Source organism: Chenopodium quinoa, unplaced genomic scaffold, assembly GCF_001683475.1.
Source record: "Chenopodium quinoa cultivar QQ74 unplaced genomic scaffold, ASM168347v1, whole genome shotgun sequence".
NCBI lineage: Eukaryota > Viridiplantae > Streptophyta > Magnoliopsida > Caryophyllales > Amaranthaceae > Chenopodium > Chenopodium quinoa.
This window is the reverse complement of record NW_018744502.1, coordinates 403787-430180: the sequence shown is the minus strand read 5'-3', so window position 1 is coordinate 430180 and position 26394 is coordinate 403787. Positions and strand designations below refer to the sequence as shown.

The following is a 26394-nucleotide window of genomic DNA, read 5'->3' as shown; positions in this document are numbered from 1 at the left end:
TTTACAAAAAATAAATAAAAAATTATTAATAATTATTACAGTATAATTAAAACGTAATTATAAAAATAAAATATTATATATTTTTAATTGTATTGAAAAATTACATATGTAGTATAATTAAAAAAAAAAGAGAAAAAAAAAAGGTGATGTGTATTATGGTGGGGTATAATATATAGAGGAGGATAAAGTGATGAGGAGATTTTTTTTTTTTAAGCATTGGTGTAGTAAAAAAAAACCTCTCATGAGAGGAATTGGATGGAAAAAGTGAGAAAGTGGATAGAGAGAGATTGAGGGGTTTGTTTACTCCTCAGTGCTGATAGTGGTGTGGTCTTACATTTTCCATCTTGAGCTGTTTCATTTTTCCTATACCGAATCAAATCAAACCAAGAAATCAATCACGCTATCCTCCATTTCCAAAATTGAATATTTGAAAAATGGGTTCAGTAAATAGCTTAATTTCATCAATTTCTCTTTCAATTCACTCTCTTATTACATCAACTGAATCAAAAACCCAAAAATTAGATCGAATCGCAATTGAGCTTTTTTCCCTCAATCCCGTTGGACTTGTCGGTTGTTATCCTATTTTTGTCTAATTTCAGACCAAGGAGAAGGCGATGTTTGATGTGAGATTAGAGTAGTTTGATGCAGGGGCGAAGTTAAAGGTGATTAAATTGTGGTTGAAGGAGGCAAAAGATTTGGTTGAGAAAACACCTGCATTTGTGAGGAAAGGGGTTTCTAAAGAAGAAGGTGAGGTTATTTTATATTGAGAAATTGAAGGCGCTTGGTGCTACTGTCGTTTTCTTAAGTTCGATTTATTTTTTTATTTTATTTTATTTTATTTTTTGTTTAATCTGTTCATTTTATTTTTTTGATATGTTTGCATCTGTTCTTTTTTTTTTTAAAAAAAATTTATTTTATTTTTATTTAGGCTAAATATTATGTAATTACTTTAATGTTTCATATATTTGAACTGTTCATCAGGTTCCTTCTTGTTCTTCAAATATTTTTCTAACATTATTAGTTTTTATTTTATTTTTGTGGGAAAATTAAGATTTTATTATTAGTTTTATTGGTACTATGTGTTTAAGTATTGAAATTCATTGTCTTAGAAAAAGATGTTAATTTTGTTACATGCATGAAGTACTTCATCTAAAGGAATTATTCTCCTATTTTTTCAAGCAACAATCTAATGTGTGACATCCCTGATATGTCAATGTCAAGATTATTATCCTATTTTTGTCTAATTTCCAATTTGAAATATAATTATTGTCATAGGTTCCATCAGTAGAGTACAAAAATGAAGTTAGAGGTGAAAGCCTTGATTTGATGAAGGTCATTGTCAGTCACTTTAAAGGGCCGTCGTTATTCCTCAGTGTAAGCTTTGTAAGATAAATCCTTGCGTTTATTTGCAATTAGGTTTGTATCTCTCTATTAGAGTATATTTTATCATGGAGGATCCTTAATGTTTAGGTTTTAACTTTTTGCCGCCATTGTAAAAAGTTAAAAGTTTTGGAAAATTCTATAACAAAACTAAATAAATAAATAAATAAAATAACAGTCGTTGGAACTAAATCACAAAACTTATGATACGTCAAATGTGTTTAAAAGATTTTAGAGGCTTTCCTTTACCATGCTCGGCAAGTTTGAGAATACTTCCTTGTAGACAATGTTTCTTGTGTGCCTTTTGTATGCTGCCACATAGAGTTGTCCATGACTAAACACGGGGGAACTAAATCATCAATGAAGAACTTTAGACCCTCGGGGAAGTTGTTCTTGATGCTGCCACATAGAGTTGTCCATGACTAAACATGGGCTTTGGCAAGTAAACACCAACATATGAGAGTGATTGGCCCTGGCACTTCTTTATTGTCATGGCATAGCAAGGCTTTAATGGGTATTGTCTTCTTTTTAAGATGAAAGGTATTTTGGGGTCCGTAGATGTCATCACAATTCTAGGAATTAGTTATTTGTTTCCCTGTTTTGACCCCGTTATGATCCTTCCTTCAATTACAAACTTCCCTAGGTGGGTTATAACCAGTCTAGTACCCTTAAACAACCCTTGTGGGGGGTTTATATTTCGAAGTAGCATGACCGGCATTCCTACCTTCAATTTAAGCTCGTGGTGCGGCAATCTTGGCAATTTTAAGCTGTTTAGATATTCAGTTAGGTATTCTGAGAATTGTTGGTCACATTCAGTAGAAGATAAGCATACTTCATCACAACTTTTGTAGGTCCTTTCTTCTATGGGCAAGAGGCTCATCATGTACTCGTTTATGGTGTCTGTGGTCTCATTTAAGGGAGTGGGTATAGCCCTTTCTTTTAAATAGTTGTCGTCAGATCTTCTTAGCTCAAAATCTGGGTGAGTTGTTTCCACTACCTTATTGAGTTCAGATACCCCAACGTCAGCCAAATACTCATTTGGTATTTCAATCCAAGTCCCTTCAACTTCGTGGTCCTCAGATTTTGTTTCAAGTCTTCCATCACCCATAGCCAAAAGCCACTCGTTGAAGCGTTTGTTTTTATTGTAGCTCTCGGTCTTGGCTTCCGCTTCTCCTATCCTCATGCTTTGCTTACGAATGAACACGTTGCACGCATTCCATATGTAGGATCTGTTTATTGATGCCTGAACGATATCTTGTCTGCCTCCTTTGTGACTATTGGTAGTACTTGGCAAAAGTCTCCTCCCAGTAATACAACCTTTCCTCCAAACAGCTTAGCTTCTGTCCCTGGTTTTTTGTGTGCTACTATATCTCTCATGGTGCGATCAAGTGCTTCAAATGTGTATCTGTGGTCCATTGGTGCTTCATCCCAAATAATCAATGATGTATGTTGGAGGAGTTCTGCTAACTGGGTGTTGCGTTTGATGTTACATGTTGAGTTTTCTAGTAGGACTATCGTTATCTCAAATCGACTGTGAGCTGTCCTTCTCCTGGGAGAAGAAATGCCAAAATACCTAATATGTCATTCCAAATATGTTAGTTTTATTTATTTTTTATTTATTTATTTTTTTGAAATACTTGTGTTTTTAAAACTTAGTTAAATGTATGTAGCGAGGGGATGTAATTTGCTTATAAAATAATTGAACTAATACTGTGTTACCTGATGATGCTACATTCAAAACTACTTTTTGATCTGCCCGAAGCCTTGCTGTGATGGTGCAGTATAAATATGTCTTTCCAGTCCCTCCATGGCCGTATAAGAAAAATATCTCCCTTGTGTCCTGTTTAACTGCTTGAACCACTTTGGCATAAACATCTAACTGCTCTTTATTCAAGTTCTTTATTCTTTTGGACCAATCTTCTTGGAGTTGTTTGATGTCGTAAAGTCTTTCTTCTGCAATAAGCTTGTTTTCCATAGTTTCTGCTTCTGTAAAATCAGGTTGTGGTAGGTCTTTGAAATCTGCCAAGCACTTTCCGAATTTCACCAGAATCTTATCAATCTCAAGTAGTGTGTTTGTCTTTATCTGATCCTCTGTAAGTATGAGTTCTGGATGTTTGAACAACCTTTTCTTTTTCCGCTGTATGTCTTTTGAGAGGGCGTTGAAGCTGCATTCCCATAGTGTTGATATATCAGTTACTTCGCAGAACAATATTAGGGTGACGAAAAGTTCCCTCAATTGCGCTGGCATTGCCCACTGATTTGCTTCTTGTATAGCATCATGCCACTCTTTGTCGTTGTTAAGTAGGCCCAGAACGTAGCAAGCTTCCTTGTATGTAGGATACACTTGTCCATCAATCTTCCTAATTTCCGCAAAGGTTTTAGGGCCCTTAACAATGTTGAGTAGTAGGCGAAGATAGTACCTCTCCCCTGCAGTAGGATGAACATATGTAATTCTACCGATGCATTTACGTTCCTGCCGCCTTGCCCACGACTTTTTCTTTATTTTATTCCCAATTTCATCGATTTGTTCAGTGGTTGTCCATATAAATTCTGTGGGAAACTCTGCATATGTTAACGTCCTTGATTTTTCATCGATGTCATTGGTTTTCATCCATTCTGTCAACATTGTCTCAGTAATGTCTTCTTTATTTATCACAAAGCTCAAACTATTGCTGTCTCTTATCACTATTGCTTGTTCTCCTTCTAGGTCTACAGGCAGGCGCATTACCGCTGGAGTTCTTTCTTGAATTTCGAACTCGAAAATTCTCCATGCAGCTTCACATGCTGAGATGTATCTACAGTCAAGGTATGTTTTTATCTCATCTTGTTGGTCATCAATTATGATCATGGTTGTCCTATCTGGTCCTTTACACACATACTTGAAAAGGTACTTGATTGCTCTTGCAGTGTTGCACCATTCTACATTGATATGTGCATTAAACATCATTAACAGTCCTGCATTGTAGGGCACTATTGACCGGTTGTCCATGAGATGATCACTTTTTTTTTATAAACCTGCTTTCATTAATTTGTATTTGTATAAGCATCAGTCATGTATGTTGGTATATAAGCATGTATAAATCTTATCGCTTTAAATAAAAATAAAAACCAATCATGTGTAGTTACCTCCCGTTCTCCTTTCTTCTGTATATGGGCTGACCATTACTGTCGATAGTAGTCTCTTGATTAAATGATTTTGGGAAATTTTTTCTGCATTTCTTATCTACCATGCATGATCAATTTGGATTTGCATTACCGCAAGGGCCATGTACCATTTAACGTGATACAGTCTCAAACAAATCTGGATTTGGATTATGCAGCAACAATCATAAAGTATAACCCGGGATCTACAGCAAAGGTGAAGGTGCAGGGATTGAGAATCCACCACCTCTTTTTAGAGGTTGTACATATGCTTACAGGCATGCAAGGAAGGTTTCATGGCAGGGTGCAAACCTATCCTAGGTGTAGACGGAGCTCTTTTAAGAGGACCCTACCCTGGTATCTTATTGACAGTAGTAGGAAAAGATGGAAACCATAACATCTCTCCTGTTTCCTGGGCAGTAGTGGAGACAAAAAACTCAAAGACTTGAACCTGGTTCTTGGGTTTGTTGAAAGAAGACCTTGGTTGAATTACAGATTCAATTACATGGGTACTTGAGAAAGAGGATTTGACTTACATGTCAGATAGGCAAAAGGTAGTTTCTATTCAGTTGTTGTTGAGTTGATTTGTATTTCATGGCTTGCAAATTTATGTTCAGTATATTTACTTGATATCAATTTCAGGGTTTGATTGATGCATTCGAGACAACTATGCCCAATCCAAACACAAGATACTGTTGCAGACACATTTGGACCAACTTTAAGAGCAAATTTCCAGGTGGTGTACAAATAACATTTCTAGAAGGCTGCAAGGTCATCAACAACGGTATGCAATTGCAATTTATATACCTTTATACACATATGTTCTGTATTTGCTAATTTTAGTGCTTGAGTACCTACATAACTAAGTATGCTTATTGAATGCAACATCATTTCAACACACATATGGCAGCAATCAAGGAATCGAAAAAGGATGCCTTCAAGTACTTAACTGAAATCCCGGCACAACACTTTTTTTTTTTCTCCAAGTAAATCTGGTATGCTCCTTAATAATTGTTGTGAGAGTTTTAACAATGTATTAAGAGAGGTTAGATCAAAACCTATTCTTCAATTAATGGAATGGATTAGGAGGTACGTTATGTAAAGGTGTTGTGGTAAAGGGAGGCTTAAAACATTTTGAGGGTGTCATAATACCTAGTGTAGTGAAAATGGTGCATAGGGGTCTAAAAGAAGCAAGTGCTATGAGAATAAATCAAGCTAACCTAAATGAATTTGAGGTTGATCATGAAGATGACACTTTTGTGGTGAATTTAGAGAATAGAACATGTCAGGTGGACTCTTACGGGTATACCTTGTTGGCATGCATTAGCATGCATCCAACTGAGAAGGTTGAACTATGAAGACTACATACACCCTGCATACCATGTTCAAACCTATGCCAAAACCTATGCCTATGCCTTTAGATCCATGCCTGGACAGACCCAATGGGAATTGCCACCTTACCCAAAACCATTGCCCCCTCCACATAGAGTTATACCTGGTAGGCCTAGCAAGAAGAAGAGAGTTAAGGAACCAGGTGATGATCAAGAATAAAAAGTGTTAAAAGGGCAAAGAAGCAAAATAGTTATGGAAGATGTGGTGGTCTTGGTCATTACAAGACCAAATGCTTCAACTCAATTATGCAAAAATTTCCTAAGGGAAGGGGTAGGAATGCTGATGCATTTCCTGAAGAGACAGGTTCTCAAGCTGCACCAATTGAGATTACAGCAGCCATTACTCCAACTATTGCTGCTGTTATCACAACTCCTCAACCAAGAGCTCCTACTGTTGCTTCTGATGGCACACAAAGAAAGGGGAGGGGTATGTCAACTACTGCTGCTTCAAAGAAGGGGAAGGGTGATGCTAGTGCTGCAACTAAAAGGGGAAGGGTGGTGCTTCTGATGGTGCTCAAAGACAGAAAAAGTCAGTTGCAACAAAGCCTGGATGTAGGAAGAATAAAGGTACAACTCAGTCTCAGTATGTTCAAGCATCACAGACTTTAGCATCTGCAACTAGATATCCATCCCTAACACAGTCTCAAGAACAACCTACTCAAAGTAGTAATCCAATGATTTGAAGGCCACTTACTCTGTATTTTGCTAGATAAATTTGTTTAAGTTTGTTTTTTGGTTGAACTAAGTGCTTTTGTGAACTAAGTCCTTGTTTTTAAGGCAATGCTTTATTTAGCACTTATAATGTAGTGCTTATTTTGCTATGATATTAAGTTGTGTTAGTTTTGCTTATAATTCACTTTCAACATACCAATTTGCACACACAATTTAAGGAACTCTAATGCAACTTTCATTTCATATTCTCATAATTCAAAGTACATTCAAAAGTACAAATAATTAGCACTACTAACTACCTAACCAACTTACTGAAAAACTCACCAATTCTAGCCAAAGAGTTTCACAAATATGAAACTCACAACAACAGATACAATAACACACACACAAATTATAGACCCATACTTAACCCCATCTCCATTTTACAACCCAGCTACGTTGTTCCTTCTCCAAAGTTTGTTGTTCAGCTTTTCCACTTCTTTGGCTAATCTTTCCTTCTCATGCTCAATACATGTCAGCCTTGCTCTCATAATGTTAAGATCAATACAAAGTCTGTGCTTCTCTACTACCAGGATATTGGTTACATCTCTCTGCCAATCAATTACACCTTCATCAACCCACTCAAATTTGTCGTAACCCCTCTGCCCAGTTTCATGGTTGTAAAACTTGCAAGCAATGAATTTCCTGCCAGGATTGTCGTGGGTCCAAGATGTCCTCTTCGCAACAGGAAATCCACATTCACATTTGATATCCTTCAATGGAGCCATGGTTGCTCCATAATTGAGAAAGTTAGGTCTTGTTAGTGCATAATCACACTCCAATTACAAAAGGGGTAAAAAAAAAACCCTAAATTTTTATTGACCTACGTATTTGATGAACTGGTGATAAGTCGTGTTTTGTGCATATTTGTTAGCTTATTTTTAGTTGGTTTTATTAGCTTAGTCGAGTGTTTTAGTCTATTTTGGTGTAATTTGGTTTAGTTTCGATGATTCGATGCTTTTATGGGTAGTTTCGTTGTTTATGATGTATTTCAGGATTAACGGAGCTAATTTGGATATTTTACGAAGTCACAAAGCTAAACCGAGGCCCACGAACCTTCATGAGGCTTGTTGATTGAAGAACGAGCTATTTAGGGACTTTTGGAGTGAGGCACGTCCGTGCCTAGCAGAGGCACATACATGCCTCCAAGTTAGTTTACACAGCTATGAGCTTCGACATTAGGCACGTCTGTGCCTAGTAGGGGCACGTCCGTGCCCAAGACTGCAGAATTACACTCGTCAAGAGGCACGTCCGTGCCTCACCTAGGCACGTCCGTGCCTGCTGCCACTATCAAGGAGCAGGGGAGGCACGTCCGTGCCCAGCACAGGCACGTCCATGCCTGGAAGTCAGAAGCCAAGGTTTTGAGCACTCGATATGAGGCACGTCCGTGCCTCTTGTAGGCACGTCCGTGCATCCTGGGAGAATTATGCGCCAAGTCTTTTGAGCGTTTTATTATCTTTCTAGGAGTATAAATACACTAAGTATTGTATTATTTCATCATTAAGTTTTTATTAGTCTAGTTTTACATTTTTAAAAACCTAGTACTCTCCATTATTTTGCTTTAGCTTTTGTAATTCAAGGTTCAAGATTTCTACTTTTAATTCTCCATTTAATTCAAGATTCGGTATTTTGTTTTCATCTTTTATTTCTTAATTATGTTTTCTTTAATTATTTTTTTTATTGTTTATTTCATTATGAGTGAGTAGTTTCTTTATTCCAAGATCTAGGGTAGCCCAATTATGATTGATTCATGAATTAATTCTTTAAATTCTCTAATGACTTTTGTAATTTCTTATGCTAAATTGATTGTGATTATGCCAATACTAGATTAGAGATAATTAGTATTGTTATTTTTCCATTGTTTCTATCACAACGAGAGTTGGTTTAAACGAAATTGGGTAGATCAATTTAGGGTTTGAGATTCAACATGAGAATAGTTAGGTTGATAATTGGGACGTAAAGTAAGGTGTTTAATGTCTCTAATTTGCATGATACCATGAGAATAGGCTTGATTGTATGTTAGGGAAGCCATTGATACTCGAGAGCAGTCCTTGGTATTGATTAGGGTTTACTTGTCCACATTTGATTGGAATCGTATGTTAGGGGTAGAAATATAATTGCATCGATCGTAATTGTGGTGATACTTGATCTTGGATGTTTTGGTTTATTGATTTCTCATATTCGTTCGATTTGTTCTAGTTATCCATACTTTAGCTTTAGTTTATTCCACCATTGTTGATTCTTGCTTAGTAATAACTTGAGTCTAGATAATTCAGGTGAACCATAGTCTCTATGGGATCGACCTTCACTTACCCTACTACATAGTTAGGAGGATTAGTTAGGTTATTTTTGCTAGGTGTCCGACCGCCTGTCAAATTTCGGCGCCGTTGCCGGGGACCAACGGTTTCATTAGATTATTTGTGATTTGTTTTTGCTAGGCTTATTTCGTTGCTTCAACTATTCTCTCTTGTGTTTTTGATACTCTTTCCCTAGTTTTCTTGTTACATGCCCACACGACGCTCAGGTTCAGAAGATCTTGAACCATTTGACTCTAAGATCGAGGCAACTATAAGAAGAAGGAGAACAAGAAATCGACGTAGGAGAAACATGGTAGACCAAGGAACGAAATCCCTTTTGGAGTATGGTATTCCTGATACGACAACCGGACTCCTCTCTAGAATTGTCAGGCCACCTGTCACTGCTCAGCACTTCGAATTGAAACCACAGTTCATTCAATTCATATCTAATGATTCATTTGCACGCACACCACATGATTGCCCAGTAAGTCATATTGATGGTTTCTTGGAGAAATGTGATACTATGAAAATGAATGGTGTTACAGATGATGCTATCAGACTTCGCCTTTTCCCTTTTTCACTACGGGATAGGGCGAAAGAATGGTTGAGAGATGAAGGCACTGGCTCATTTGATACATGGGACAAGCTAGTGAAAGCTTTCCTGGTCAAGTTCTTGGGACAGGAAAAGACTGCAAGGCTAAGAAACGAACTATCTACCTTCAGCCAGTTAGATGATGAGTCCCTTTATGAAGCATGGAGCAGATTTAAGCGCTTACAGAGACAATGCCCTCATCACGGTATCCCAGAGTGGCTGTTGATTCAAACCTTCTATAATGGCCTAACCCATGAGTTCCAAATCTACATTGATGCTGCATCAGGGGGTTCTCTCTTGACAAAGAACCCAACTAAGGCAAAGGAGCTCATAGAGAAGATGGCGGCCAACGATAACTACCATCCAGGAGGTCGGCATAATGCGAAAAAGGGAGGTAAACTTGATGTAGATGCTTTGACTATGTTAACCAGTTCTGTGCAGGCACTAACAAGCAGGTTTGATAAGTTCCAAGCTGGAACTTCTACTAGCCCACTGGAGGTTTGTCAACTGTGCAATGTGCAGGGCCACATCGCACCGGATTGCCCGCAGAACATGAGTGAGATGTCTATTGAACAAGCCAATGCTTATTACTCTTCGAACCCCAAACAACCTTTTGATCCCTACTCCAATTCTTACAACGAAGGTTGGAAACATCCCAACTTCTCTTATAAGAACACCCAAGCACAACAGAATCTACCATCACTACCATCCTTACCCGACAACTGCAACTCACCGCTCGGTTTCCAACAAAGACCACCTATGAACCAACAACCAACGCAACTACTTCCCCAAAAATCAAGCCTTGAGTTAATGATGGAGAGCTTTATTACCGCAACCAATAGTGCCATCCAACAACAAGGTAGCTCTATCCAACAACAAGGTAACTCCATCCAACAATTGCAAGCCCAGAGTAAGCTCATGGAAACCCAAATAAGTCAACTTTCACAACAGGTGAGTCGCCTATCAACTCTTCATGACCAAGCAAAGGTCCAGAAAGAACAATGCAATGCAGTTTTCTTGAGAAGAGATGAACCATCTATGAGGCAAATAGGTGAGAAGATGTGCAGTGTGGAGTCTAGGAAGGATGAAAGGGGCAAAGATGTCCAAGGCCCCAAATATGTTGCTCCACCGGCTTATGAGGAACCAATGCCTTTCCCGCAAAGGTTGTCAAAAGCCGTACTCGATAGACATTTTGGGAAATATTGCGAAGCCCTTGAGAAGGTACACGCTTCTACTCCCTTTTCCGATCTTTTAATTCAAATGCCTCAATTTGCAAATTTTGTGAAGAATATTAAAGATCAACATGAGGATACGGAAGTAGTAAATTAGAAAGGCCCTACTCTCTTATATGATAACCTACCACCTAAGCTGCATGATCTTGGTAGTTTCACTATTCCCTACACGATAAACGAAAAATTTTTCGACAAGGTTTTGTGCGATATAGGTGCTAGTGTTAACTTAATGCCCTATTCATTATATGAGAGTTTAGGCTTGCAAGGACTTAAACCTTCCCCTATTTCTCTTCAATTGGCTGATAAGACCTCTAGACTCCCTAAGGGTGTGGTTGAAGATGTATTAGTTAAGGTTGGTGAACTTGTTTTTCCTGTTGATTTTGTTGTTATGGACATGAAAGAAGACCGTAAGATCCTGATTATATTTGGTCGTCCATTCCTCGCCACAAGTCAAGCTTTAATAGATGTTCCTAAAGGACAAGTGACCATTAGGGCCCAGGATAAACAAGTCATGTTCAAGCTCTTTGATGAACATAATTCTATATTTGATGGTGGTACTTGCTTAAAAATCGATGCTACTAACCCGTTGTTTGATAAGTATGTATTTGATAGAAATTTCAAGAGAAGCAAGGACAAAATTCCACCCGATGATGCGTTTGGCCACATGAAGGTGAGTTCGAATATAAGGCAGGTAAACAATAAAATGAAGGAGTCACTTGGAGGCAATCATTCCCATGGGCAACATTGCGGAGTTCCTTCTTCGTGCGGTGACCCAGGCTGAGCTATCACTACGATCGAGCTAAAGACCTTATAAACAAGCGCTAAATGAGAGGCAACCCATTCTCAATCCGTTACTTTTCTTTTATTACTATTTTTATTTTTATTTTTGATTCTAGATGTGGTTATTAGTGTTCTAATTTTTTATTATTTTCTCTATCTAAATAGGTGAAAAGAGCAAATTCTACGAAGAAGAAGTCCACGAAATAAGGCACGCCCGTGCTTCCAACCTAGCTCCACCAAATTTTTATTTTAGTATTTGGTTAGTTTCTTTTTTTTCTAGTGTTGTTGATATGCCTTTACATGCCTATGCTTCTATGATAACAATCATATATGTGTGCTTTGCGAAAAGAGTTTTGGATAACCCATTCACCGATTTGCTTGGAATTGAGTTGGTTTGTGGCTAGGATGGTCTCCCCGCTCTACTTATGTGAATAGTTTGTGTACCCGGTGAGATTTTTGAGCCATATTTGACTGATTGCACTCTGACAACTGGGAAACAATTAAAGAACAATACCACTCTATCCTTAGTCGAAATCAGTTGCCAAACACTAATACTGCAATTAACTAATAGTTCGATTCTCTTGAATGATCTCCAATTGAAGTGAGAAATTGAAAGGGAGAAAAGAGGGAAATAAGAACAAAATGGGGGGAGGATTATAAACGACAGAGTTAATAGGGAAATTAGGGGGTGAGATTAGAAAGAAAGGGGTGGGATTAGTAAAAGTTAAGGTCACGTGACCTGCACATGGGAGGTCAATGTCGGAAAAGACTAGTCAATGCCGGAAAGTGAACTTAGGTCGTCTTGAACAAAAAAAATTTATAATCAGGTTTTTAGTGGCCAAAAATTTTTTATAAGGTTTTTCACAGCAAAAAAGTTGTTATAAATGGTTTTTTCTGACAAAATTTCCAAAGTTTAAAACTATTTATATTTCTAGATTGTTGTTGCAAGGTTGAATCTTATTATGGCAGTGCACAAGTACTACAATACTTATGACTATTCTTTTTTTTTTTTCATTCAAGTCATACATTTCTTTCAGAAGTTTGCAGGAAATAGGAAGGGTGCATTACTTTAAAGTTGTGAATTTTTTTCTATTGTAAATTAGCAGGTTATACATAAATAAAATAGATATATGCAAACAAAATAATATAAAAAAAGAGTAAACAAGCCCGTTAGCCCATGGGCAACCCGCCCTTTTGTAAGGGCGGGTAAGGGTAGCGCTTTTAGGCCCGTTTTCAGGGACATGCTTCCATCTATCTAGCCCATTGGACACATATATAACATAGGCCCGGCCCGTGTCCAGCCTAAACCCGCAAATGACCAGCTCTACAATATACTTAGTGTATGATAAGGTATAAAACTATAAAAGAACATAACAATATCTTCTAAGCTAGAAAGAGACTATGTTCATCAGACTGACTTTTTTTTTCAGACAACTGCATGCAAATATTTTCCAAACTACTTTCAATTCCTTCCATGACATCCGCCAACGCCTTCAATTTCTTCAATGAAAAATACTATTTCTCGTCATTTACAGATTTTCTTGAAACCAACTCGTGCAACACCTTGTCTACATCGTTTATTTCATTTCCACTGTCACACTTCCCTTTTCCTTTGTTCATTATCTTAGAAATAAGTGACCTTTTGGCTTAGTCACCAGCATTGACAAGAAAATCAAGAGCGATTGAAAGACAAATACGTTGACAATCCTCTTCTCCTAGCACCTTAGAATTATGTAGGTTCAGTGAAAGATGAATAACTCTGGATTTTCTTATGACTTCTTTCCTCAAAGAAGTGTATGTAGCAGCATCACTTCCAATTTTCAAGATTTCTTCTCTTTGTCAAATTATTGGGGTTTCGATTCATCATTGTTCTTCCATCCAGGTCAAACAACAATAATCACTAGTAGAAATAAAGAAATAGGCAACCCCCCTATGGCAACGGTTCATGAAAATCGTTGCCAAGTTAATTGAGCGCCATTTTAAATATCAGAGTTGGCAACGGTTAACCGTTGCCAATTTTTTTTTTTTAAAAAAATTTGATTAACATTGGCAACGACCGTTGCCAATTGCGTTTTTAAAAAAAATAATAAAATAAAAATAAAAGGTAAAGGTTTGGCAACGGTTAACCGTTGCCAAATTTTAAAAAAAAATTGCGGGTTTTGTTCCCTACTCTCACTGTTCATCAACGTCTTCATTCATTCATTCATTCATTCAATTGTACTGCGTTTTCCCTCTTCCTTCTTCATTCAACTCGGTCCCCTCTTTGTTCCTCCATTGATGTGGCCTCCATTGAAGACAATTTCCCCTCCTCTCTTCTCGTTAGCACGCTGCTTCATTCAACTCAGCTCCCCTCTTCGTCGTTCCTCCATTGAAGCTAAGTGTTGCGAGCTTTCTCACCTCCATTGAAGACCTTATTCGCGTCGTACTCCATCAAAAACTCCCTCCATTGTCTTCAACCTAAGGTAAGTAGCAATTAGGTTTAACTTATATCCCTCCATTGATGAATTCCTTCGACTTTTTGGTGGATTTGCTTTACAATGTATTAATTAGGTTTTACAATGTAGCAATTAGGTGTATGGTGCCCTTTCAAGTAGTTGTTCGAAACCCATTATTCATGACATACAATTTAATTGTTTTGTATTGCTGATAGTTTATACATAGGCTTGTGTACAGATTTGTTTAGTGCTAGTAATATTGGTGATTGGGGTGAACTTGTCTCCTGCCTAGGCTTTTGTGATGATTAAGATGAGCAAAATCGGTTCCTCATTGCTGTTTTAAACTTTGGGTGATAAAATATGGAAGAGTGGTAGAGTCTAATTCAGTAGTGAGATGTGGCTGTCGGTAAATCTTGAGTGCCCCTTTGATTATTTTATAAAGCTGGTAGATAATGGCATTGCCATCAATATCATGGGATCGATGGGCAAGCTGGGTCTAGTTCATTGTAGGAGAGCAGGGAGGGGCCAAGGGGGCCAGGGCAGGCGGGGGATGAGATGGACTGGTGTATGGTTGTGGTGTAGTGTGTTCTTGCAAGTGGTTAGTTCAGTGGTAAATGTGAGACTTGTGTTAATACGAGTAATATTGTTGCTTTTAATAGTTTGTCTAATTGTAATGTATCGGGTCATTATTTAATAATTTTTGTCGTTTGTGGCAACTTGACACTCCATGCATGCTTTAGTGATGCAAGTATGTACTAATGTCCCTATTTGTATTTATTATCCATATCTCATACGTACTTACTAACTTTTAATTTGTTTTTTGTTTTGTTTTTTCTTTTTGCGTTTTTATAGGTTCATATGTGAATTCAAGTTGAAGCTAGTTAAGTTTGAAGACTACACATTAATTTAGCTCAAGTGGGAAGTTAGAAAGAATACATCCATTGTGTTGGTATGAATTATAAACTTCTCTAAGCTATAAATATTTCTTTCTCTCTATTATTGTTTTAATAAACGTTTTTTCATGCTAGCTATTAGATTTGTGTATTATATAATGACTAACTAAATACAACAATAAATATATGAAATGTTTGCATCATCATGTGCCTAGATACCCGTTCAAGGCTTTCTCATTAGGAGAAAGTCTTGAATAGTCCCCGGTTGGGACTGTTCTTGAACGTTTACTCTCACTTAGGTGGTGAATGTATGTCCTTTTTTCGATTTTAAGGAACATCTTGGCTTACCATTTCCTCGATCACCATGTTCTCTGGGTACATATGTGGGTAAGTAATTACCTACGTCGTGTACTTGGAGAACTGGGGGGAAATGCTGCCGGATTTTCCTTAAAATTGGAAAGTTGACATACATTCACTAGTGAGAGTAAACGTTCAAGGATGGGTTAGGTTGGAGTGATAAGGACCCTTTGGAAGCATATATTCATTTGTGTATGTATATGAATGTTATATGCATGTTGTGTGTTTAAATTTGATTTGTATATATAATAGATGTAGCAATTATACATTATTCGTAATATGTTGCCATTTTTAGAGACAATTTACTTAATGGAGAGGGATCGTGGATGGATGTATGGTAGACGTGATACATTGGAATTCTTTAATGGGGTTCAAGAGTTCTGCGAGACGGCTTCATCTTATTAGCGCAGAATGGGTTTCGAGTGCCTCTATTGTCCTTGTGTTGATTGTAATAATGTGAAGGTGGTCAATAGTGTTGATATCATTAGAGATCATGTAGTTTGTCGTGGGTTTAGGGTTAAATATCATGTGTGGATTTGGCATGGTGAAGAAGAAGAGTACAGTGGGGATGTTATTGGGTATGATGTGCATGATGATAGAAGCAATGATATCCGTGTGGACGAGGAATACAAGAATGATGAACATATTGATGATGATGGTGCTGAGGAGGGATTTGAGGATGATCATGTGGATGAGGTTGAGGATGAAGGTGTGGATGAGATGATGCGTGGTTTTGAAGGTGACGTGTTTGAGTCATTATCGGAGGCTTCTAAAAAGCCTTTGTATCCTGGGTGCAAAAAATACTCCAAACTATCAGCCGTGCTAACTCTTTTTAACATTAAGTCGAAGCATGGGTGGACGGACAGTAGTTTTACTTCCTTGTTGAGCGTGTTAAGTGAGATGTTGCCAGATGGGAATGAAATTCCTAAGTCTTACTATTACGCTAAGAAGCTCATGTGTCCATTTGGTTTGGAGTATAAGAAGATACATGCATGTCCTAATGATTGTATTCTTTACCGAAATGAATATGAAAAATTGGAGGAGTGTCCAAGATGCAAGAAGTCGCGCTACAAGCCCAATAGTTGCAATGCTGGTACGAAGGGACCTCCTGCTAAGGTGTTGTGGTATCTTCTCATAATTCCTAGGTTTAAGCGTCTGTTCTCTTTACCAAAAGACGCTAAAAACTTGAGGTGGCATGCAGAGGGAAGAAAGAAAAACAGAATGCTGAAGCACCCAGCCGACTCCCCGCAATGGAAGAACCTTGATATGAAGTTTGGGGAATTTGGTGATGAAGTCAGAAATTTAAGGCTTGGTTTGTGCACGGACGGGATGAATCCATTTGACACTCTTAGTACCCAGCACAGCACATGGCCGGTACTTTTAGTGATCTACAATTTGCCTCCTTGGTTGTGAATGAAACGGAAATATGTAATGCTTTCACTCTTGATATCGGGGCCAAGGCAACCTGGAAACGACATTGATGTGTATCTTGCGCCATTGGTTGATGATTTGAGAAAGATGTGGGAAGATGGGGTTTCCGTGTTTGATGCTCATAAGAATGAGATGTTCACATTGCGTGCAGCTCTTATGTGGACCGTTAATGATTTTCCTGCATATGGCAACTTGTCTGGGTATAAGAATAAAGGGAAAAAGGCATGTCCCATTTGTATTGATGATACGCCAAGCAGACACGCCTTAATCATTCTTTCAAACAGGTGTATTTGAGGACAAGAAGGCTGCTCAGGCGCGATCACCCGTACCGTCGGCAGAAAAAGGCTTTCGATGGGACGGTGGAGGAGGGGACTGCTCCTAGGCCACTGACTGGTGAGGAGGTTTACGCTTGGGTCAAGGGTGTATGAACAGTATTTGGGAAATCTGAAAAGGCGGCGGAATCAGTTGCTCTCTTTAAAAAAGAATCAATCTTTTGGTTGCTCCCGTACTGGAAAGAACATGACCTTAGGCACTGTCTTGATGTAATGCATATAGAGAAGAATGTGTGTGACGCTCTTGTGGGAACGCTGATGAATATTCAAAACAAGACAAAGGACGGAAAGGGTGCACGTTTAGATTTGGAAAAGATGGGGGTGCGTCCAGAATTGTGGGTTCAGCAAAGGGTTATTAAGGGAAAAGAACAGGAAAAGGAAAAAGAAATGGGTTCGAAAAAGGGAAAGGGGAAGAGCAAGGGAAAGGGAAAGGCCGCGGATGCGTCGAAGAAGAAAAATGAGGGAAAAGCCAAAGAGAGGAAGGCCTTTTTACCTCCGGCTTGCTACACATTGTCAAGGGTAGAAAAACGGAGGTTTTGTGAAAGTCTGTATGGCATTAAGGTTCCATCAGGGTACGCATCTAACATGAAAAGATTTGTATCCTTAAATGGAGAATTGAAGCTGACAAGTATGAAATCCCATGATTGTCATGTTCTGATGCAAGTTTTTCTACCAATTGCAATACGTGGTATTTTGCCAAAGCACGTGAGGGAAGCTATTACAAGCCTCTGTTCGTTTTTCAATACAATATGTAGCAAAGTGCTTGATCCTTGTACCCTTGATGCTTTACAGGCGGATGTGGTTGTGACTTTGTGCAAATTTGAGATGTACTTCCCGCCCTCGTTTTTTGACATAATGGTGCATTTGATTCTTCATTTGGTGCGTGAGATTAAGTTGTGCGGTCCAGTGTTCTTGAGGTGGTGATATCCTTTTGAAAGACACATGGGTACATTGCAAGATAAAGTTAGGAATCGGGCTCACCCAGAAGGAAGTATGATTCAAGGGACCGTGGCCGAGGAGATTGGTAATTTTGTGGCCGACTACGTAGCCGTTGCTGAACCTATTGGTATTCCTACTTCTCGACATGAAGGTAGACTTGATGGTCATGGCACAATCGGGTCGAAACGAATGTCACCTGATCGAGAGAAGTTCTTACAAGCACACCTATATGTGTTGCACCATGTTGCAGATGTTCACCCATATTTAGACGAGCACATGGCTAGTTGCGTGATGAGTTTCCGTCGAAAGGTGAAAGGGCACTGATGCAGTTGCACAATAAGAAGTTTGTGAGTTGGTTTCGTGATCGAGTGATGGGTGGAATGGATGAGAGTGTCACAGCTACAGTAAGGTGGCTTGCTTATGGTCCTAGGGATGATGTTCGCTCATTTGAGGGATATGACATAAATGGGTACTTATTTTGGACTGAGCGTCAAGATTTGAAATCGTCCTCGACCCAAAACAGTGGTGTAACGGTTGTGGCATCATCAAGGGAGTTTGCAAGTGCTAAGGATAAATCACCCGTTGATGCAGAGTTGTTATACTACGGTCGAATTCAAGAAATATGGGAGCTTGATTATTGTGACTTCACGATTGCTCTTTTCCGGTGTAAGTGGGTTGATAATATCAGGTGTAACGTCAAATGGTCAAGTTCGCTGTGTTGTGTTGTCAGTATGCTTTGTTGATGTCATGTGTTGTTGTTGTTTGCTCTTCCTTCTCATTCTCCTCATTCTCCTCTTCCTTCTCCTCCTCCTTCTCTTACTCCTTCTCCTCCTTCTCTTTCTTCTCCTTCTCCTTCTCTTTCTCCTTCTCCTTCTCCTTCTCCTCCTCCTCCTTCTCTTTCTTCTACTTCTCTTTTTCCTTCTCCTTCTCCTTCTCCTTCTCATTGGGAAGCGGAGAACGTAGGAGAGGCTGCCGGAGGGGCTGCAGCAGCTGTGCAGGCTAGCAGCAGCTGTGCAGGCTAGCAGCAGCTGTTCAGCCTGCAACTGCTGCCCTTCGCGCTCGGGTTTTTTTTTTTTTTTTTTTGCACTCGTTTTGTTTTTTTTTTTCTTTTTTTTTTTAACTAGAACCTAAAATACTTAGTGATGAATATGTAATGCTTGAAACAACCTTAAAAAAGCAATTTTGCAAGTGTGAGGTTCATTTACGGCTCGAAATGGCCTAAATGAGCTCTAACTTGCCCATTTTCCGTGATTTTAGCTTAATGCTTGATTTAAGTCCTATATTACACCTAAGAAACTTAGTTATGAATATTTATGGCTTGAAACGACCTAAAAAAAGCAATTTCACAAGTTTGAGGTTCATTTACAGTATTTACGGCTCGAAATGGCCTAAATGAGTTCTAACTTGCCCATTTTCCGTGATTTTAGCTCAATGATTGATTTCACTCCTCTAAGATACTTAGTTATGAATATTTATGGATTGAAACGACCTAAAAAAAGCAATTTCACAAGTTTGAGGTTCATTTACAGTATTTACGGCTCGAAATGGCCTAAATGAGTTTTAACTTGCCCATTTTCCGTGATTTTAGCTCAATGCTTTATTTAACTCCTATATTAAACCTAAGATACTTATTTATGAATATTTATGGCTTGAAACGACCTAAAAAAAGCAATTTCACAAGTTTGAGGTTCATTTACAGTATTTACGGCTCGAAATGGCCTAAATGAATTCTAACTTGCCCATTTTCCGTGACTTTTGCTCAATGCTTGATTTAACTCCTTTATTACACCTAAGATACTTAGTTATGAATATTTATGGCTTGAAATGACCTAAAAAAAGCAATTTCACAAGTTTGAGGTTCATTTACAGTATTTACGGCTCGAAATGGCCTAAATGAGTTCTAACTTGCCCATTTTCCGTGATTTTAGCTCAATGCTTGATTTAACTCCTATATTACACTTAAGATACTTAGTTATGAATATTTATGGCTTGAAACGACCTAAAAAAAGCAATTTCACAAGTTTGAGGTTCATTTACAGTATTTACGGATCGAAATGGCCTAAATGAGTTCTAACTTGCCCATTTTCCGTGATTTTAGCTCAATGCTTGATTTAACTCCTATATTACACCTAAGATTCTTAGTTATGAATATTTATGGCTTGAAATGACCTAAAAAAAGCAATTTCACAAGTTTATATTCGTCCCATACTATGAGGAGTACGTCTGATTATGCTAGTCAAGTTCATTTGTTTTCCCAGTTTATTTGTTGTAACAGGCTAACTATTGATTTGTTTGTCTCGTGTGTAGTTATCATTGGACCCTACTTGTGATTTGTGTTTCCAGTAACACAATCTTCTACTTTGATTCTGCTCGATTACCTCAAGTAAGAAAGCGCCTCGTGAGGTCCATACAGCAAAAGTAAGCATCTAGTTTGTTTCACTTCTTGTTATTCATTTTCATATCTGAACTCATATGTATTGATTATAAACGTCAAATTTGAACTTATTACTTTGATTTTTGTAGTACCATGAAGAAGATAAATCCTCGATCTCCTCGAGGTCCTACATGGAAAGCACCCAAGGTAATTCACCCATGATGTTGTGATTTTCTTACTTTACAATGCTTAAGATGTTGCTTATTTGCTATGCATTTTGATTCATGTGCTTTGTTCCTCATTCTAGTGCGCACAACAGGAAAACGGAGTTGACTGTGGCCTATACATGATGAGATTCATGTATGACATAGTGATGAGTCATTGTACAGACACACGTCAGCGTGAAGAGGTATGCCATTTTGGTTGAAATTGCGTCCCAAAACCTCTTACTTGCATTTTTCTTGTAATCTCAAGCATTAGTCACATTTAACTAAGTGATAATGACATGTTTTAACTATTTATGAGTTCAATAGATATGAATTATAGAAAATAGGCATCATAGTAGCCAAAATGGCCTTACTTGAGCCATTTTGGTTGAAATTGCGTCCCAAAACCTCTTATTTGCTCTTTTCTTGTAATCTCAAGCATTAGTAACCTATAACTAAGTGATAATGACATGTTTTAACTAGTTATGAGTTCAATAGACATGAATTGTAGAAAATAAGAATCCTAGTAGCCAAAATGGCCTTACTTGAGCCATTCTGGTTGAAATTGCATCCCAAAACCTCTTACTTGCTTTTTTCTTGTAATCTCAAGCATTAGTCACCTATAACTAAGTGATAATGACATGTTTTAACTAGTTATGAGTTCAATAAACAAGAATTGTAGAAAATAGGCATCATAGTAGCCAAAATGGCCTTACTTGAGCCATTTTGGTTGAAATTGCGTCCCAAAACCTCTTACTTGCTCTTTTCTTGTAATCTAAAGCATTAATAACCTATAACTAAGTGATAATGACATGTTTTAACTAGTTATGAGTTCAATAGACAAGAATTGTAGAAAATAGGCATCATAGTAGCCAAAATGGCCTTACTTGAGCCATTTTGGTTGAAATTGCGTCCCAAAACCTCTTATTTTCTCTTTTCTTGTAATCTCAAGCATTAGTCACCTATAACTAAGTGATAATGACATGTTTTAACTAGTTATGAGTTCAATAGACATGAATTGTAGAAAATAGGCATCCTAGTAGCCAAAATGGCCTTACTTGAGCCATTTTGGTTGAAATTGCGTCCCAAAACCCCTTACTTGCTCTTTTCTTGTAATCTCAAGCATTAGTCACCTATAACTAAGTGATAATGACATGTTTTAATTAGTTATGAGTTCAATAGACATGAATTGTAGAAAATAGGCATCATAGTATCCAAAATGGCCTTACTTGAGGCATTTTGGTTGAAATTGCGTCCCAAAACCACTTACTTGCTTTTTTCTTGTAATCTCAAGCATTAGTCACCTATAACTAAGTGATAATGACATGTTTTAACTAGTTATGAGTTCAATAGACAAGAAATATAGAAAATAGGCACCCTAATAGCCAAAGCCTTACTTGAGCCATTTTGGTTGAAATTGCGTCCCAAAACCTCTTACTTGCTCTTTTCTTGTAAACTCAAGCATTAGTCACCTATAACTAACCCCAATTATTATTATTTCACTTCTACTAACTCACGTTTTGTGTATTCTAAGTTTTGTAAGGGGCAAACGGGACTTCCATACACGAGCGAGGAACTCCATGTAATTCGGGAGATATTGGCGACATACATCACATTTAATTTGTAAATATCGTCATACATTTTTGTAGTATATCATCTCTTCATCAATCCTAGGCTTAGCTTATTAATTATGTACTATACATGAAACATTTTTTCTAATTTATATCATCTCTTGCGATTGTTATTATTAATTATTTATGTTTTGTTATTAATGTTACTAATTATTGTTACTATTATCACATATAATAATAACAATAATAATAATAATTATTATTATTATTATAATATTAATAATAATAATTATTATTATTACTATTATAATATTAATAATTATTATTATTATTAATATAATAATAATAATAATTATTATTATTAATGATAATAGTATTGCAGCCAAAAAAAAAACAGGTCAATATTAGTGCAGCCAGAAAAAAAAACAGGTCAATATTAGTGTAGCCCAAAAAAAAAAAACAAAAACAGGTGAATATTAGTGCAGCCAAAAAAAAAACAATACAGGTCATTGGCAACGGTTGTTGCCAATGTTTAAAAAAAAAAAAAGGCGCGCCATTGGCTTTGGCAACAGATAACCGTTGCCAACTCAAGCAATTGGCAACGGTTAACCGTTGCCAATTACTTTTTTTTTTAAAAAAAAGGCGCTATGGTCAATGGCAACGGTTAACCATTGCCAATTGCTTGAGTTGGCAACGGTTTTGAACCGTTGCCAATTTTTTTTGGATTTGGCAACCCTCAAATACCCAACGGTTCAAAACCGTTGCCTTTGGCGGAGTTTGAACCGTTGCCAATTTGCTGGTTTCGTGTAGTGAATGTAACCTGGGAGAAAGTTATGTGTAAATATAGGGTTAATGAAATCAATTTTGGGGGTTTTAAATTAAAAATTATGGTTTATGAAATCAATTAGGGGACTTGATTACGATGTTAGTTTGTTCCAAAATTGATTTTTATTATATGAATTACTGGTAATCAGGAAAAAAAAATTAAGGTTGGAACTTGTGTAATTTTTGTTTTGCAAGGTATCATTTTCTATGTGAAAAATCAACGAGGTACCATGTTAAATTTTAGAATAAGTATCCAAAGCTAGGTCCCCCCTCCCCTCCATTGTTGTAGTTGTGCTTCGTTGTTACATTGTTCGTCTTCCCCCCACCTCCCAACTCTTTTTCATCAGAACAATGATAAAGACTCCATGTTTTAGAAGGAAAGAGAGGAGAGAAAGACAAAACAATGAAGAATCTATCAATTTTTGGTGGGTGAGCTTAGTAATAATGAGGGTTAAAGAAGATAGAGAGAGAAGAATAGAAGAGAGAGAATCGTGAGAAGAGAGGGAAATTGAAGAGGGTAATGTCATAATAGAGGAGATCAGCAAAGAGGTGGTATTATTTGACGTTTTGAAAAATTATTGGTGGTAAAATTAAATTTTGAAAAAATTTGTTGGTGGTTATTACTAAAATGCAATAATATTAGGTGGTAATATAATTATCAATTTTTCCTAGGTATTACTATAATTTTTTACAATATGAGTTTTCAATAAGTTTCAAATGTGATTGGCCACACCATGTGGTCAAGGTTACTTGATTGATCAGAGATTACTTGGTCGATCAGAGGTTACCCGGTCAGTTAGGGGCTACTCAATTGATCGAGGTTACTTGGTCGGTCAAGGGTTAATCGGTCAGGGGTTACCTGGCAGTGTTTTGGTGTTTATTAGACAGCCACATGGTGTGACCAGTCATACAAAAAACGTGCTGATAAACTTTTTTTATATATATTTTTTTACTAATATTTTAATACGTATAAGCTATTAGAGTTGTTAGCAACATAAAATTTCACATTCTTACATTGCCAATCAATTTAACAATTAAAAAAAAATAAAAAAATAAGAATAAAAAAACCTAAGATTCTCATTTCCTCTAAAATGCAACTTCTTATGGAAAACTAATTTCTAAAAATAGTATAAGTTCATATGGAAAATTAAATGTATTGTGTTGTTTTCACAACACTATTGAATATTACATTTTGTTTGTATTATAAAGTGTGATGGTAAAATTAAAAGGTCTATATTGCTTATTCTTTGAGGTTTTTTTCTACAATCACATGTGGTGCATCTTTTCACTACACTTGTATATAAGCAACTCTTTCTCTCTCGCTACTTCGACAAAGTCTTTGTTACTCATAATATAGGGTATTCGATCGTGTGATATTTATAGTCCAACTAGATAACTTTTAAATTTAACCGAAGTAGTAGTATATATCCAAATACCATCTCGTGAAGAAAATTTCAATTAGGAGGAGAGACAGTGAGAAAGAATGATAAAGCAAGTGGGGTAGCTAGTAAATGCAAAGTAAAAAACTTATATCAAAAGAAAACGTGTCAACTAAAAAAAATATCCTAAAAAGGAATACGTGTTAACTAAAAAAACGGAGGAAAGAATAATGGTTTGGTACAAAAATAACCAAAAAAAAAATTAATATTTTTATTTGGTATCTTATTATCAGCGTCAATTTGTTATCATAACCACGTTGCTAAAGTTAGTATCCTGCAGTTAGTAACAGGTCAAGTAAAGGATTAATTATTGAATTAGGATTCCTTCAGGTTAGGGTTGGTGAGTGTGTAACAAAATCAAATTAAAGATCTAGAGGTTAAATAGTAGCGCTCCCTACATTTTATTTTATTTTTAAGCTAGAGTTGAAATTTTCCACTATTTATATGTCATAATTGACTTAATTTTGTTACCAATGTATAATATATAAATATGATCTATAATATGTTGTTAGATTTGTCATAAGGTCTACTTTTATAAATTAATTTTTTCAAAATTTTTACTGGCCTTTATTTAAAGATAAAATTGTGTCTGCCAAAATGTACAAATCCAACTATAGCTTAAAAAAAAAAATTAATAAAAGCAAGACAAATAGTGAAGATTAGTAGAATATTATAATTAATCTCATTATAACTCACACATAAAAAATAATAGTCGATTTGTAGAAAGAGGGTGGTAATTATAAGAAATGTAATATGTGAAAATGTTAATGTGCATCACTAATGAAGTGCTCCATTTTTTATTTTGAATTTATAAAGAAATATCTAGATTTCCCTAATTGGATTTACTAGAGAAATCATAATTCCATCATGGGGATAATTGTGAATCCAAGGATGTAAATAAGTCTAAAAGATCACAAAAATTAATTAGACTGAGCTCAATAAAAAAACAAGAAGAATATGAAGAATAACACTGTTATATATGAAAAATAATTTATCTTTTTGCAAACGACATATGGAGTTCTATTTTAGTCATTGTTAAATTATTTACGTAATAATTTTTTTTATTTTATTCATTGTTGTTCTAGATATCTATTTTATTATTAAAGTATAGACATATAGAATTTTTCTCTAAATTGATACCGCAAAAACAAAAGGATAATGTGTTATAAATTATGGGGAAGTGCTGGCCGGTGGGCTGTGAGTTTTAAAGGAGTAATTTGTGAATGATGATTCTTACTTGGAAGGAGAAGGATTGCAATGTAAATAAAAGATTGACTTCATATATATAGAATGTCGGTTCTTAGATAATTCTTTCTAGCTCTAGATAATTCTATTTACTTCTCTAATTTTCTACATACTAATCTAATATCATATCACATTACTAACAAATAAAGCCGAACTTGCAGCAAGGTTACGAGACAGCGACACTTGACATTCCACTTTTTCACCAAGTGTCGTGCCACGTAGGGGACATATAGGTATTATTGTGACATATACATATGATGCTAAATAATCGAATTTTGGATAGATTTTTGAAAATATTTCATATATAGAAAATTAATCATAACTTTTAATAAAAATCTAATAACCCGGTTCTATTTCCATCATAAAATTCATTTTAAAAAGTTTGTTAAAATAAGATCCATTTATAATATATTTCCAATAATAGAGAATTAGTAAAAATAAGTTTTAATCGTGAAAAATACTTTTAGTTTGGTAAAATTAATTTAAGTATGATATCGCATGTCTAAATATATATCCTGCATTATCAAAAGTGATTATATGACCGTATTTAACATTCAAACCAAAAAGTTTATCCTAAAATTTAATAAACAAACTGGGTATCGCTCGGGGCACAAAACTAGTATATATATAAAGGGGAGTTTTTTCCCAAGATTTTAGAGAGCCACCCAGCATTTTGATTTTTTAAAAATTATTAGAGCGCCATGTGGATTAGTTTTTTAGAGCGTTACGTGTAAAATTATGCCACGTAAGATTCTTATTTTAAAGCGCCACGTAAGATTAAAATTAAAGGTTTAAATTTATTATAAAAATAAAATACTATCGT

The 26394-nt window shown here is 36.5% G+C and overlaps 2 protein-coding genes and 1 long non-coding RNA gene across 3 annotated transcripts; 2 read left to right on the top strand and 1 right to left on the bottom strand.

Annotated features, from left to right (window-relative positions):
* Window positions 1-1963: 1963 nt before the first annotated feature.
* LOC110698139 lies at window positions 1964-2563 on the bottom strand. The gene has a single exon (XM_021875549.1). It carries the CDS (start codon window positions 2561-2563, stop codon window positions 1964-1966), a length of 600 nt encoding a protein of 199 aa, XP_021731241.1.
* Window positions 2564-4704: 2141 nt separating this feature from the next.
* On the top strand, window positions 4705-8281 carry LOC110698174. The gene is made up of 3 exons (XR_002506673.1): window positions 4705-5075; window positions 5164-5305; window positions 5432-8281. It is a non-coding gene; the product is annotated as an uncharacterized LOC110698174 (long non-coding RNA).
* Window positions 8282-9230: 949 nt separating this feature from the next.
* LOC110698138 lies at window positions 9231-10841 on the top strand. The gene has a single exon (XM_021875548.1). It carries the CDS (start codon window positions 9231-9233, stop codon window positions 10839-10841), a length of 1611 nt encoding a protein of 536 aa, XP_021731240.1.
* Window positions 10842-26394: the final 15553 nt, after the last annotated feature.

Coding starts and splice junctions, on each gene's coding strand:
- LOC110698139 (XM_021875549.1), bottom strand. CDS start 2,563: ATGAGGATAGGAGAAGCGGAAGCCAAGACCGAGAGCTACAATAAAAAC.
- LOC110698138 (XM_021875548.1), top strand. CDS start 9,231: ATGGTAGACCAAGGAACGAAATCCCTTTTGGAGTATGGTATTCCTGAT.